Source organism: Phyllobates terribilis, unplaced genomic scaffold (assembly GCF_046119375.1).
Source record: "Phyllobates terribilis strain yellow unplaced genomic scaffold, ASM4611937v1 Scaffold_1__5_contigs__length_1240528914, whole genome shotgun sequence".
Taxonomy (NCBI): Eukaryota; Metazoa; Chordata; class Amphibia; order Anura; family Dendrobatidae; genus Phyllobates; species Phyllobates terribilis.
The window spans coordinates 1224961074-1224975719 of record NW_027362761.1 but is presented as its reverse complement, the minus strand read 5'-3'; the positions used below and the strand labels follow the sequence as shown (position 1 = coordinate 1224975719).

At 48.1% G+C, this 14646-nt stretch overlaps 1 protein-coding gene across 1 annotated transcript in view; it reads left to right on the top strand.

The window, feature by feature from the left end:
- The window catches only part of LOC141231995 (vomeronasal type-2 receptor 26-like), a 325113-nt gene that overhangs the window by 247747 nt on the left and 62720 nt on the right, over positions 1-14646 (top strand). The window contains exon 3 of the mRNA XM_073667770.1: positions 4551-5579. Within this exon, the coding sequence (XP_073523871.1) occupies positions 4551-5579 (1029 nt within the window). The remainder of the gene's footprint in view (positions 1-4550; positions 5580-14646) is intronic.

Below are 14646 nucleotides of genomic sequence, written 5' to 3'. Positions count from 1 at the left end.
CGATGAGGTCAGGTTGCGCCTTCCTTGACAGAGACGTAGTACTGGAAGCACGTCAACAACTGCATCCTCAAACACAACTCTGCCTCTGACCACAAGTCGTGGTGGCTCTTCATGTCGCATGGGTGATAAGCCTTGCATAGCCTGGGCATTTTTTCAGATTGATAAAGATGACCCACATCGTGTTATCTGTAAAATTTGTCAGCAAAAGCTAAGTAGAGGCCAAAAAATACATAGTTTGAGTACCTCATGCATGAATCGGCACATGGATATGAAGCATAAGTTGCAATGGGAAGCTCACTGTGCTACAATGCGGCGTTGCCGGCCGGGCCAACCACCGTCTGTCACATCTTGTGAATCCGCGGCCTCTTCATCCTCTGTGACTGCGGGGACAGCAGTCACACCTGTTTTGGGACGCAGACCTGCCACCTCTTTACCCGCAACAGCCAGCGTGATTGGCAGGTCATCATTTTCTTTGGAGGTGGAAACACCTGCTGGTGTTCAGCGCTGCCCGACATCGATAACACCACCTTTGGATCAAGGCAAACTAACATGTCCACATGCATCTTCCTCACAGACTGGCAGTTTTCCGGGGACACCCTTCTCAACCCCGTCTAAGCACAACAGCCAGCCCTCGGACCCTCAGATGTGGACAAGTAAAAGACCATTTCCTCCTAGCCTTGAGAAAGCTAAGAGGTTGAATTTCACCATCTGCAAGCTCTTTGCTACAGAAATGCTGCCATTCTGCCTGGTGGACACAGAGGATTTTCGAGACCTTATGTCCGTCGCAGTGCCCCAGTACCAGATGCCCAGCCGGCACTACTTCTCAAAGGAAGGTGTGCCTGCGCTCCACCAGCATGTCGCACACAACATCACCGCTTCTTTGAGAAACTCTGTGTGCGACAGGGTGTATTTCACCACAGACACTAGGACGAGTAGGTATGGACAGGGGCGTTACATGTCGCTGACTGGGCACTGGGTAACTATTGTGACAGCAGGACAAGGGGCTGCTGTCCAAGTCTTGCCGTCCCCACGAGTTGTGCGTCAATCCTCTTTATCCCGCAGCTCAGCGACTTACATCTCTACAGAAGTCGTTGGGCCTGCCACTTCACCTGCTAAAATGCGATGTGCCTACCCGGTGGAATTCAACTCTGCACATGTTGCAGCAACTGTGGCAGCACCGACAAGCCCTGGTGTAATATGTTCTGACGTATAGCCTGGGCCAACGAGATCCAGAGGCGGGGCAAATCACGCTTCAGGAGTGGTCTCAGATCAGGGACCTATGCACCCTTCTGCACAGTTTTGAAATGGCGACGAAGATGTTTAGTGCTGACGATGCCATTATCAGCATGACTATTCCGGTGATTTACATGCTGGAGGACATGTTAAACAGAATTCGGAGTCAGGTGGTGGCACAAGAGGAGGTGGAGGAAGTAGAGGAGGAGGAGTTGTATGCGGAAGGTCTAACATCTGCAAGGTCTATATGGTCGGCAGCACCAAGGCGGCAGGCATGTGAGGGTGGGGGAGATTTTTTACCAGGGCGCATGGTAGTAGCCAAACTAGTGAGGAAGGTGCAGGAGCCCAGGAAGAAGTGGAGGATGAACTGATGGAAGACTCATCAGATGAGGGAGACCTTGATCACATTTCTGTTGTGCGAGGTTGGGGGGAGAGGGCAGAGGAAGGAAACATAATTGTTACCTCGCCACCAAGACAACAGGGACTTGGTGCTCCTGGATGCCCAAGACACATGAGTGCCTTCTTGCTGCACTACCTGCAACATGACCCTCGAATTGTGAGAATTAGAAATAATCCTGACTACTGGGTTGCCACACTGTTAGATCCCCGGTACAAAAGTAAATTTGCAGAAATTATTTCTGCCATAGAAAGAGATGCACGCATGCAGGAGTATCAGCAGAGACTGTTGCAGAATTTTACATGTGCTTTTCCCCAAAACACTAGTGGTGCACGTAGTGAATCTCACAGTTCCAACTTGCCAACCGTGGGACCGTCAAGTGTTCAGCACTCAAAACATAACAGAAACACAGTATCTGCTGGTAACATCAATTTTGCGGAATCATTTCACCACGTTTTTAGCCCATCCTTTGCAAGGCCACAGGAGACAAGAAGTCTGACACATAGTCAACGCCTAGAGACGATGGTAAAGGAGTATCTCCAAGTAAACATTGAAGCCATGACTGTGTCACTGGACCCTTGCTCTTTTTGGGCTTCCAATCTGGATAAATGTCTGGAGCTCGCCACTTACACCTTGGAGATCTTGTCATGCCCCGCAGCCAGCGTTCTGTCTGAACGTGTGTTCAGCGCTGCTGGTGGTGTGCTGACAGATAAGCGCTCGCGGCTCTCCACTGATAATGTAGACAGACTCTCACATTCATAAAGATGAATAAATCATGGATCCGAAACGATTTTTCTACCCCTGTGGTATCCTGGGGAGAGAAAAAGCTTGATGATTTGTAAAAATCACCTCACCAACCATTTTAAGCTTTCAAATTACTAATCGTGTTTTTCTGTATCTTGGCTGGAAAATAATTTGGGCCTTGTAGCAGTGTGCAGTGCTGATTCTATTAGGCCATCTATACTAAACTCCACCAGATTTAAAATTACTAATCATGTTTATCTGTATCTTGGCTGGAAAATAATTTGGGCCTTGTAGCAGTTTGCAGTACTGATTCTATTAAGCCATCTATACTAAGCTCCACCAGCTTTCAAATTATTAATAATTTTTAGCTGCATCTACCCAGGAAAATAATTTTTGGGATCCTAGATGCGCAAGACACATGAGTGCCTTCCTGCTGCACTATCTGCAACATAACCCTCAGATTGTAAGAATTCGAAATAATCCTGATTACTGGGTTGCCACACTCTTAGATCCCCCACACTCTTCGATCAACCTTTTCATTTTAATAAAGAACATTTTTGAAATTATAAGCATTAGCAGGTTATTACAAACTGAAATCAAACAGTTTTCGACTCAAAACTTTATTCTAGGTGATGTTACATTCCCACATAGGACCCCTTGTTTGAAAGGAGCTTCTGAACTCTCTCGTCCATTGAATTTGTCAGGTTTTGGATGGTTTCTGCTTCAATTGTTTTGCATGAGGACAGAATACCCTCCCAGAGCTGTTGCTTAGATGTGAACTGCCTCCCGCCATCATAGACACTCCTTTTGATGATGCTCCAGAGGTTCTGAATGGGGTAGAGGTCAGGGGAGCATGGGGGTCACACCATAAGTTTGTCTCCTTTTATGCCCATATCAGCCAGAGATGCAGATGTGTTATGTGCAGCATGAGACGGTGCATTATCATGCATGAAAATGATCTTACTGTGGAAAACACGGTTCTTCTTCTTGAACCATGGCAGGAAGTGCTGTTTGAGAAACTCCACATACATTATGGAGTTAATCTTTACCCCTTCAGGGATCCTAAATGGGCCAACAATCTCTCTCCCCATGATTCCAGCCCAAAACATTACTCCACCTCCTCCTTGTTGGCGCTGTAGCCGTGTTTGCGTGGGGTGTCCATCAACCAGCCATCCTCCACTCCATCCATCTGGACCATCGAGCGTTGCACGGCACTCATCCGTGAACAAAACAGTTTTGAAGTCAGTCTTCATGTATTGTTTGGCCCACTGGAGCCGTTTCTGCTTGTTTACAGTGGATAGAGGAGGTCGACAGGATGGCTTACGCACAGCTGTAAACCTCTGAAGGACCCTGCATCTTGTTGTTCGGGGGACGTTGGAGGCACCAGCAGCTTCAAAAACTCGCTCGACCCACCAGCGGACTGGCACCAGTATTGGGAGAGGTGGGCTGGCCGTCAGGGTCCACCGCGGCTCTGGCACAAACCCGGCGACACAGAGGTCGCATGGGCAGGAACGGACTGGCCGTGACGGCTTCGCACTTTTTGGTTTTAGAAGGGCATGACATGCCTATATCTGTGTCTCCCCCTCCTTTTACTCCTCCACCTCTTTTCTTTTCGCATGACTATATGTACTTGTCACTTTTCCATGTGTTAGTTGTGTCTTCTGAGCAGTTTGTCAACTTTTGGATACCTTCGAATGTGTTTTCTATGTGTTTCTATGTGTTTTTGTTTGCCTGCCATTGGTTTTAACGGTGTTCGAAGGTGTTCGACGAACAGTTCGATGAACAGTTCGGCGAACATACTGGTGTTCGACGAACCGAACCGAACTCGAACACTACGGGGGTGGCTCAAAACTAGTAAGGAGCAATTGGGATCGTGTACGAATCTCTGCTCAACCCTGTGAATTCTTTACATAGTGAAGGCAGCGGTGGGATATTGTGTGATCTCCCCGGTGTCATCGCTGGCGGTCCTTACATCTATGATAAATTGAATGGCCATGCATGACCCAATGCCTTGTTGCCCAAGTCCCACCCATATTAGCTTATCTTGACTTTGTAAATGCCAAAAGTCACAATTTTTTTGCCCAACTGCCTTTTTGCTCAAAAATATTATGACTTAAGAAGGTGTTTTGTCGGCACATTAATGAGTCACCACAACATGTTTTTTCATGTTTTGCAGATCAGCTATGGAGCCACCGATCACTCATTATCTGATAGATGCCTCTATCCACATGTTTTTCGAACAGCCCAAAATCACCACATCCACAATATGGTAATCACCAAACTGTTGAAGCATTTTGGCTGGACCTGGGTTGGGATTTTAGTATCAGATGATGATATTGGAGAGAATGAACTGCAGATACTAACAAAATACATGAGAGAACATGGGATCTGTGTGGCCTTCACCATCAAACTTAACATCATTAGATATTTTGATAATATTTTACTGATTTTGAAGCATCCACGAGTCAGTATCCTTATAATTTGTGGTAGCTACTCTTATGGGATTCATATAATACTTGTCTTAAAATTTCTGTTTATTGACAAAACTTTTATTTTTCCACCTTTTTGGGTCTCCAATTATTTAATTCAAGATTCAGAATTTCCATTATTGAATGGAAGTCTAGTAGTCGACATTTCATCACAAGCTTTTCCAGGTGTGGAAGACCTTGTGAAAAACTACAGGAAATTTTTCATTATAACTCAAGATGAAAAGTTGTGGAAAGTATTAGATTCAATAATAGGAAAGAGAGATACAGATTCCTATGTTTCATTCAATTGGACATCAGACGAATTTAATGTTTCAGCTGAGCTTACTATGCCAAGTTTAAGGAATTACCTCTCATCAGGATTTTCTCCGAGATTGTATTACGCAGTAGAAGTTCTGGCTAAAGCTCTACATGAAATGTTCTTATTTATAAAAGACAAATATCAAGATAAATCCACACCCGGATTTCTACAATACACACGGAAGTTACAGCGCTACATACAAATGATGAAGAATTCAGAGGATCCCATGAAACCTACATATTACTTTAATGAACAAGGGGAAGCTGTGCATACATACCAGATAACAAACTGGATATTTACACATAATGCCGGTCTGAAGGTTGTACAAAATATTGAAGTAGGACATTATACACCATGGGCTGACAGTGGTCAAGAGCTTTACATGAATACCGAGTCCATAACCTGGAAACACACAGAGGTGAGATGCGTTATCTATAATATAAGGCGCTATGTGTGTCTCTATCTGAAGACTCGATAGACTGCGCATGCGTGACGCACAGTCTGGCTCCAGACAGAAGACCGCATCCAGCCGTTACAGGTAAGACAGTGGCATACCGCCAATGGCGGCAGACCACGCCACTGCTATGGGGCCCGTGGCCGGTGGGGGCCCGTGAGGGCCCCAAGCAGCATGGGAACGAGGAGGATAAGTGAGTAGGAGGTTGCGGCGGCAGAGGAGCGGGTTGCGGCAGTGGAGGAGCGGAGCACACGCTGTAGCCGCTGCTGTAGCTACCACGTGTGCCCGCTGCTAAAGGGACATGAATATTCCCTCTGAGGCCACTCCCATGGGCGTGGAGAAGATGGAATATTCATTCTCTTTAGTAGCGGGCACGGAGGAGTGCTGAGCCCCGACTCCTGCTGTCAGTGGCCGCTGCTAAAGAGAAAGCATATTCACGCTTCTCCACGCCCATATTCCCGGCGTGGAGAGGAGTGAATGTGCCGGCAGAAGCTCACCTCGGCTTCTGAGAGTGCGCGCAGCTCAGATGCCGACATGAGCTGCTGCAGACAGGACTCAGTGCTGGAGCAGAGGTGAGGAAGGAAGGTGAGTATAAGTGTTTATTGTTTTATGTGTGCAGTGATTGGGGGGATGAGGAAGCCACACATACCAGGAATGGGGGATTGAGGAGGCCACACATAGCAGGAATGGGGGATTGAGGAGGCCACACTTACCAGGATTTGGGGATTGAGGAGGCCACATTTACCAAGATTTGGGAATTGAGGAGGCCACACATACCAGGGATTAGGGGATTGAGGAGGCCACACATACCAGGGATTAGGGGATTGAGGAGGCCACACATACCAGGATTTGGGGATTGAGGAGGCCACACATACCAGGATTTGGGATTGAGGAGGTCACACATACCAAGAATGGGGGATTGAGGAGGCCACACATTCCAGGAATGGGGGATTGAGAAGGCCACACATACCAGGATTGGGGGGTTGAGGAGGCCACACATACCAGGATTTGGGGATTGAAAAGGCCACACATACCAGGATTGGGGGGTTGAGGAGGCCACACATACCAGGATAGGGGGATTGAGGAGGCCACACATACCAGGATTGGGGGTTGAGGAGGCCACACATACCAGGATTGGGGGGTGAGGGGTGCCACGCATGCCAGGATTGGGGGGGTGAGGGGTGCCACGCATACTGGGATTGGGGGTGAGGGGTGCCACGCATACCGGGATTGGGAGTGAGGGACAGGGTGCCATGCATGCCAGGATGAGGGATGCCATACACACCAGGATAGGGATGAGGGGTGCCATGTATACCAGGATTGGGGATGAGGGGAGCCACGCATACTGGGATTAGGGATGATGGGAGCCACACATACCGGAAATAGGGATGAGGGGAGCCACGCATACCAGAAATGGGGATGAGGGGAGCCACACATACCGGAAATGGGGATGAGGGGAGCCACGCATAACGGAAATGGGGATGAGGGGAGCCACGCATACCGGAAATGGGGATGAGGGGAGCCACACATACCGGAAATGGGGATGAGGGGAGCCACGCATAACGGAAATGGGAATGAGGGGAGCCACGCATACCGGAAATGGGGATGAGGAGAGCCACGCATACCGGAAACGGGGATGAGGGGAGCCACGCATACCGGAAATGGGGATGAGGGGAGCCACGCATACCGGAAATGGGGATGAGGGGAGCCACGCATACCGGAAATGGGGATGACGAGAGACACACATACCAGAATTGGGGATGAGGGGAGCCACACATACCGGGATTGGGGATGAGGGGAGCTACGCATACCGGGATTGGGGATGAGGGGAGCCACGCATACCGGGATCGGGGATGAGGGGAGCCACGCATACCGGGATCGGGGATGAGGGGAGCCACGAATACCGGGATCGGGAATGAGCGGAGCCACGAATACCGGGATCGGGGATGAGGGGAGCCACGCATACCGGGATTGGATGGTGGGGACAGGATGGGGGCAGCACATACCAGCATGGGAGACCATATACCAATAAAAATGCTCACCACCCGGGTGTAGAACAGGTTCAATAGCTAGTATTATATATGATCATATACAGCCTCTGTCATTCCCTTAAGCATTATTATCAATTCTATATGTAAGCTAATATATTTTATATATAGAATTCATCTCCATAAGATCTTTAGTTTGTGATTCATTACCTGTAAATCTGTTTTAGTCTGTCAGAACAAGAACTGAAATACCAGTTATAAACCTGCCCCAAAACACCCAGAAAATGATAAAAGAAAGATCGAGAATGTAAGAATGTAGTGGTAATAGGGATTGAGAGAAGATGAAATTACTAAATCTGTTCTTTATTAGAATGAATGCAAATAAAAGAAAAGCAGAGAAGCTGATATAGGGGATCTCAGTGCTAAGCAAAGATTTATGCGGAGCCAGTGCTGAGGAGCTGATGTAGGTGGGGTCAGTGCTGAGGAGCTGATGTAGGTGGTGCCAGTGCTGAGGAGCTGATGTAGGTGGTGCCAGTGCTGAGGAGCTGATGTAGGTGGGGTCAGTGCTGAGGACCTGATGTAGGTGGTGCCAGTGCTAAGGAGCTGATGTAGGTGGGGTCAGTGCTGATGAGATGATGTAGGCGGTGCCAGTGCTGAGGAGCTGATGTAGGTGATGACAGTGCTGAGGAGATTATGTAGGTGGGGTCAGTGCTGAGGAGCTGATGTAGGTGGGGTCAGTGCTGAGGACCTTATGTAGGTGGAGTCAGTGCTGAGGAGCTGATGTAGGTGGAGTCAGTGTTGAGGAGCTGATGTAGGTGGTACCAGTGCTGAGGAGCTGATGTAGATGGTGCCAGTGCTGAGGAGCTGATGTAGGTGGGGTCAGTGTTGAGGAGCTGATGTACTGTAGATTGTGCCAGTTCTGAACAGTGGAAGTAGGTGGAGTCAGTGCTGAGGACCTCATGTAGTTGAAGTCAGTGCTAAGGACCTGATGTATGTTGTGCCAGTGATAAGGAGCTGATATAGGTGGGGTCAATGCTGAGGAGCTGATGTAGGTGGGGTCAGTGCTGAGGAGCTGATGTAGGTGGAGTCAGTGCTGAGGAGCTGATGTAGGTGGAGCCAGTGTTGAGGAGCTGATGTAGGTGGGGTCAGTGCTGAGGAGCTGATGTAGGTGGAGCCAGTGCTGAGGAGCTGATGTAGGTGGAGCCAGTGTTGAGGAGCTGATGTAGGTGGGGTCAGTGCTGAGGAGCTGATGTAGGTGGAGAAAGTGCTGAGGAGATGATGTAGGTGGGGTCAGTGCTGAGGAGCTGATGTAGGTAGAGTCAGAGCTGAGGAGCTGATGTAGGTGGAGCCAGTGTTGAGGAGCTGATGTAGGTGGAGCCAGTGCTGAGGAGCTGATGAAGGTGGAGCCAGTGTTGAGGAGCTGATATAGGTGGTGCCAGTGCTGAGGAACTGTTGTAGGTGGTGCCAGTGCTGAGACGCTGATGTAGGTGGAGCCAGTGCTGAGGAGCTGATGTAGGTGGGGTCAGAGTTGAGGAGCTGATGTAGGTGGGGTCAGTGGAGAGGAGCTGAAGAAGGTGGAGCCAGTGTTGAGGAGCTGATGTAGGTGGAGACAGTGCAGAGGAGCAGATGTAGGTGGAGCCAGTGTTGAGGAGCTGATGTAGGTGGTGCCAGTGCTGAGGAGCTAATGTAGGTGGAGCCAGTGTTGAGGAGCTAATGTAGGTGGTGCCAGTGTTGAGGAGCTGATGTAGGTGGAGCCAGTGCTGAGGAGCTGATGTAGGTGGAGCCAGTGTTGAGGAGCTGATGTAGGTGGGGTCAGTGGACAGGAGCTGATGTAGGTGGAGCCAGTGTTGAGGAGCTAATGTAGGTGGAGCCAGTGTTGAGGAGCTAATGTAGGTGGAGCCAGTGTTGAGGAGCTGATGTAGGTGGAGCCAGTGCTGAGGAGCTGATGAAGCTGGAGTCAGTGTTGAGGAGCTGATGTAGGTGGGTCAGTGCTGAGGAGCTGATGTAGATGGTGCCAGTGTTGAGGAGCTGATGTAGGTGGAGTCAGTGCTGAGGAGCTGATTTAGGTGGAGCCAGTGTTGAGGAGCTGATGTAGGTGGAGCCAGTGCTGAGGAACTGATGTAGGTGGTGCCAGTAATGAGAAGCTGATGTAGGTGGAGCCAGTGTTGAGGATCTGATGTAGGTGGGGTCAGTGGAGAGGAGCTGATGAAGGTGAAGCCAGTGTTGAGGAGCTTATGTAGGTGGTGCCAGTGCTGAGACGCTGATGTAGGTGGAGCCAGTGCTGAGGAGCTGATGCAGGTGGAGCCCGTCCTGAGGAGCTGATGAAGCTGGAGTCAGTGTTGAGGAGCTGATGTAGGTGGGTCAGTGCTGAGGAGCTGATGTAGATGGTGCCAGTGTTGAGGAGCTGATGTAGGTGGAGTCAGTGCTGAGGAGCTGATTTAGGTGGAGCCAGTGTTGAGGAGCTGATGTAGGTGGAGCCAGTGCTGAGGAACTGATGTAGGTGGTGCCAGTAATGAGAAGCTGATGTAGGTGGTGCCAATGCTGAGAATCTAATTTTTTTCTGGCAGAACTGCTCTGTAACTAACCTGAAAAAGTGCTAAATACATGCTAAAAAGAATGAACTCATACGCTGCACTGCAAAGACGACTCGCTGCTCATATGTTCAGTCTTTTGAGCTTTCTGAAAGAAGTGAGTTGGTCATTTAAAAAATTAAATAACCAAATACTGACTGATGGCTAAAAGATATCAGAAAAGACAACCAAAAAGAAGCTTAGAAAAATTAATTCAGGACAAATTGACGAGTAAGTGTCCAAAATCTTCCGTCTGAAAATCTCCACGGATTCACAGAAGTCTAAAAGAAGTTGCTTTCACATACCCTGACAGTGCTCATACTCTTCAGATAATAGTTATGACCCCCATACACATTAGACTAAATTTGGCGAAAACCTCTGATACCAACAGGTTTAACTGACTGTCCAATGTGTATGGGGGCTCTGATAGTTGTCAGGGGAGATAAGAATCCAGCATACAGTGTCCATTTTAGGACATGATCAGATATCAAAATCAAACATCAGAATGATGTCAGTTTGAGGCTAAATACCCTGTCTGAGAACTGATTCTGACAAGTGATTTTGACGAGTGATTTTGATGAGTGATTCTGACGAATGATTCAGATGAATGATTTTGATGAGTGATTCTGACGAGTGATTTTGACGAATGATTCTGACGAATGATTTTGATGAGTGATTTTGACGAGTGATTCTGACGAGTGATTTTGACAAGTGATTCTGACAAATGATTTTGATGAGTGATTCTGACAAATGATTTTGACGAGTGATTCTGACGAATGAATCTGACGAGTGATTCTGACAAGTGACTTTTACAACTGTAATAATAATAATAAAAAAAAGTAACTATTCGCTGATGGGACTTGAACCCAAAATTATTTGTCCTAATGTCAGTGCACTAAACCACTAAGCTATTTCCTTAGTTGTAAAAACCTTAGAGTTCTATTTGGTTATATGATTTTCAGTGCAAACTTGTCTAAAAATCATTGGGACTCATGCACAGACTGCAAGCAAGCCAAATTAAAATGATGTTTGATTCTGATGTGTGAGTCTGATGTGTGACTTTCTTCAAACATCAGAATCACAATGACTTTTAGTCATCCTGAGTATTTTCATGGTTGATCTCATAAGACAAGAAAAGCTATCAGTTGTTATCACTTGAAAGGATAGCGCAATGGTAAGGTATCAGTCTCTCAAACTGCAGTATCAGAGTTCAAATCCCGATAGAAAGAAGAATTTTTTTTTTTAATTATGACTGTTTAGCACACAAGCTACAGGGGTGATTTACTTTTAATATCTGACACTCTGATTGTCATACTGATGTGTTAAGAGTTTCAGACATGCTGTATATTTGCATGGTAAATTACATAGCAAAAGTAAATTTGGAGTTTGCAGCCAGTATTTGGGTGAATGGAAATAAAATTTACAATAAAGACATTTTATCATTAGACCCCTTTAAGAAATTATGCAAATATAAAGTCACTTGGAAATAGATATGTAGTAAATTATTGCCTCCCAATTTACTTTGGCTATGTCATTTACCATGTAAATAGACAGCTTGTCTGAAACTCTTAACACATCAGGATGACAATCAGAGTGTCAGATATTAAAAGTAAAACACCCCTGCAGTTTGTGTGCTAAACAGACATAATTAAAAAAAAAAAAATAATAATCAGGATTTGAACGCTGACACTGTAATTTCAGAGACTAATGCCTTACCATTGGGCTATCCAGTCAAATGATATTATCAGGCAGCTTTTCTTGTCTTATGAGATCAACCATGAAAATACTCAGGGTGACTAAAAGTCATTGTGATTCTAATGTTTGAAGAAAGTCACACATCAGACTCACACATCAGAATCAAACATCATTTGAATTTGGCTTGCTTGCAGTCTGTGCATACGTCCCAATGAGTTTTAAACAAGTTTGCACTGAAAATCATATAACCAAACAGAGCTTTTCCAACTAAGTTAATTGCTTAGTGGTGATTTCCCTGGCTTTTGGACACAGAATTTTGGGTTCAAGTCCTATCAGCAAACAGTTACTTTTTTTTATTATTATTACAGTTGTAAAAGTCACTCGTCAGAATCACTCATCAGAATTAGTGTTGAGTGAACATGCTCAACACTGCTCGGAACTCGCCCGAGCATCACGCTACTCGGGATGTTCGGTAAGCACCGAGCATTTCTGGGTTACTTGGGCGGGAGCTCGGGTCTCCACCCTGCATGTTTGGCGCTCTTTACAGAGCCAATGAACATGCAGGTGTGACACCCCAAGGGTCTGGTTGCCACAGTGGCATTGCTTCCCTCAAAAGAGGCAATGCCATGTCTGGAAGCAAGCAGGAGTTCTTTTAGCCAGGTACACAATACATGCAACACTTCCTGGCTCCAGACCAGCAAGGGGAGGATCCTCCCCTTGGCAACTGGAATCTGGGGGTGGGGTTAGTGAGTCTTAGTGTCAGGAGTTCAGTTTAGGACTTTGAGGAGAGAGGAGCTAGGGATTGGAGTTAGAGATAGCTCGTCCTAGCTGGAGCACACAAACAACCGGACACCGGAGTCCGAGGCTGTGGGATACTTCAGGCCCAGCAGCAGATACTGCAGGGCAGGAGATTGCTGGTCTCCTGGCCCTATCAGATGCCTGGAGGCTGAGCACCACAGAGGGACCAGCACCGCCATGAGGAGCGAAGCATCCACAAGGCCCGCGATACCAGCCATACGGGTCAGCACCACATGTTACACTCAGGGACGTGGGCCACAATGCAGCTACAAGCAGGGAAGCCAAAGAGTATAGTAAGAACGGCAGGCCTACAACTCCACCTGGCAAGGAGGACTCTATGCTCGCTTCCAGGCTGACTAGACTCTTATCACTAGCCAGTACTCCAGTCCAGGCCTGTCTAAAGTGTCATCAGTAAAGACCCTGGGACTGCATCACACTGACTCTGTGTTTATTATTGACTTCCTGCACAATAACCACCATCATCCACACACACTGCCCTGAAGCTACACTCTTCCAGTGGGGAGTTATACCACCCTCGCTGCCAAACCACCAGCTTCTGAAGACTGTTCTGCAGCGGCGACTTCATTAGCAGCACTCCACAGGTGGCGTAGTCAAACATTAACATCTATACCTATAAATTCCCATTGGATTGACCGCCCTGGGTCACGGACCGGGTCACCGCCACTGTGACTACAACCCCCAGCATCAACCGGCCCGACACCGGGTACCCCATGGCCCAGGGGGCGCGTCAACTTTGGCGTAGTCGGCAGGATTTCACGCCCATTGTCACCGGGTACTGTGCGCCTTCACGAACTGTGTCACATACCGTGGCGAAGTTTCCCGCCAATTGCCGCTGTTTCCCGCCATTGTCCGCCATTTCCAGGTCGCCGCGCGGGAAGAAGATGGGTGTAACCTCTGGAAGTGTGCAAAGCCCAAGCCCTGCCTCACCCACTGACACAACTCCAGGTCCTAGAAGGAGCCCCAGCAAGTGCTGACTTCAGAAGCAAGCGACGCCAGGTCCTCAAAGGAGACCATCGCCTGCGGAACTGCGGCCTATGGAAGCAAAGTGAAAGAAGGTAGGCCCCGGTTCACTAGGGGGGAGGAAGATGCCCAAGATGGAGGGAACTTCAGCCGCAGGCACGGCTGCTGCGGCGGTAATGCCATTCTCCATGCCTTATATACCGGGGGCAGCGTAGTTGCCACACTACTCAGGAGAGTCACACACCCTGAGTGACTTTAAAGAAAGACTGAGCAGCTTGTTTAAAGTGTACCCCCTGTCCAAGGAGCAGAAAGTGAGCATCCTCATAGGCCAGTTAATTGGAGCAGCCCAGAGAGAAGTGAAGTCCTGGTCAGCCAGAGACAAAGGGACTGAGAAAAAGATACTGGCCTGCCTAAAGGACACCTTTGACACCCGTACTACAGCTGAGATAAAAATGAAGTTTTATGGGTGCAAACAACGGGCGCAGGACAGTGTACGGGACTATGCTTTAAACCTGCTGGAGGCGCTGAGGGCCATCAAACAGGTAGACCCCGACAGTGTGCGAGATGAGAACAGACTGTTAACTGAGCAGTTTATTGAGGGTCTACTGTCCAGCACTCACAGGACACAGCTGCGCATAATGGCTTCGCAAAAATTTGATCTGGACTTTGCACAACTTAAAGACAGAGCCATCCGGGTGCTACGAGTACCAACACCAGGTGGCGCCACATCCCACCGGCGCCCAGCTATCACATACCACCAGGAGGTGGCATCCTTTTCCCCAGAACCTGTAGGGGCTGATGCACAGACTTTGGACAATGCCCCGTCTACAGACCTGCACCTTCCGGTCCAGGAGCTGACTAAAAGTGTAGCTGCACTGGCCAAAACGGTGCAGTCCATGCAAGTGTCCCCCCAGGAAAAGATCGAGCTGGCTTCCAGTCCAGATGACATCCCGTGGCGACAACAGAAAAGAATTCCACAGCTCAGAGGGAGGAACAGCG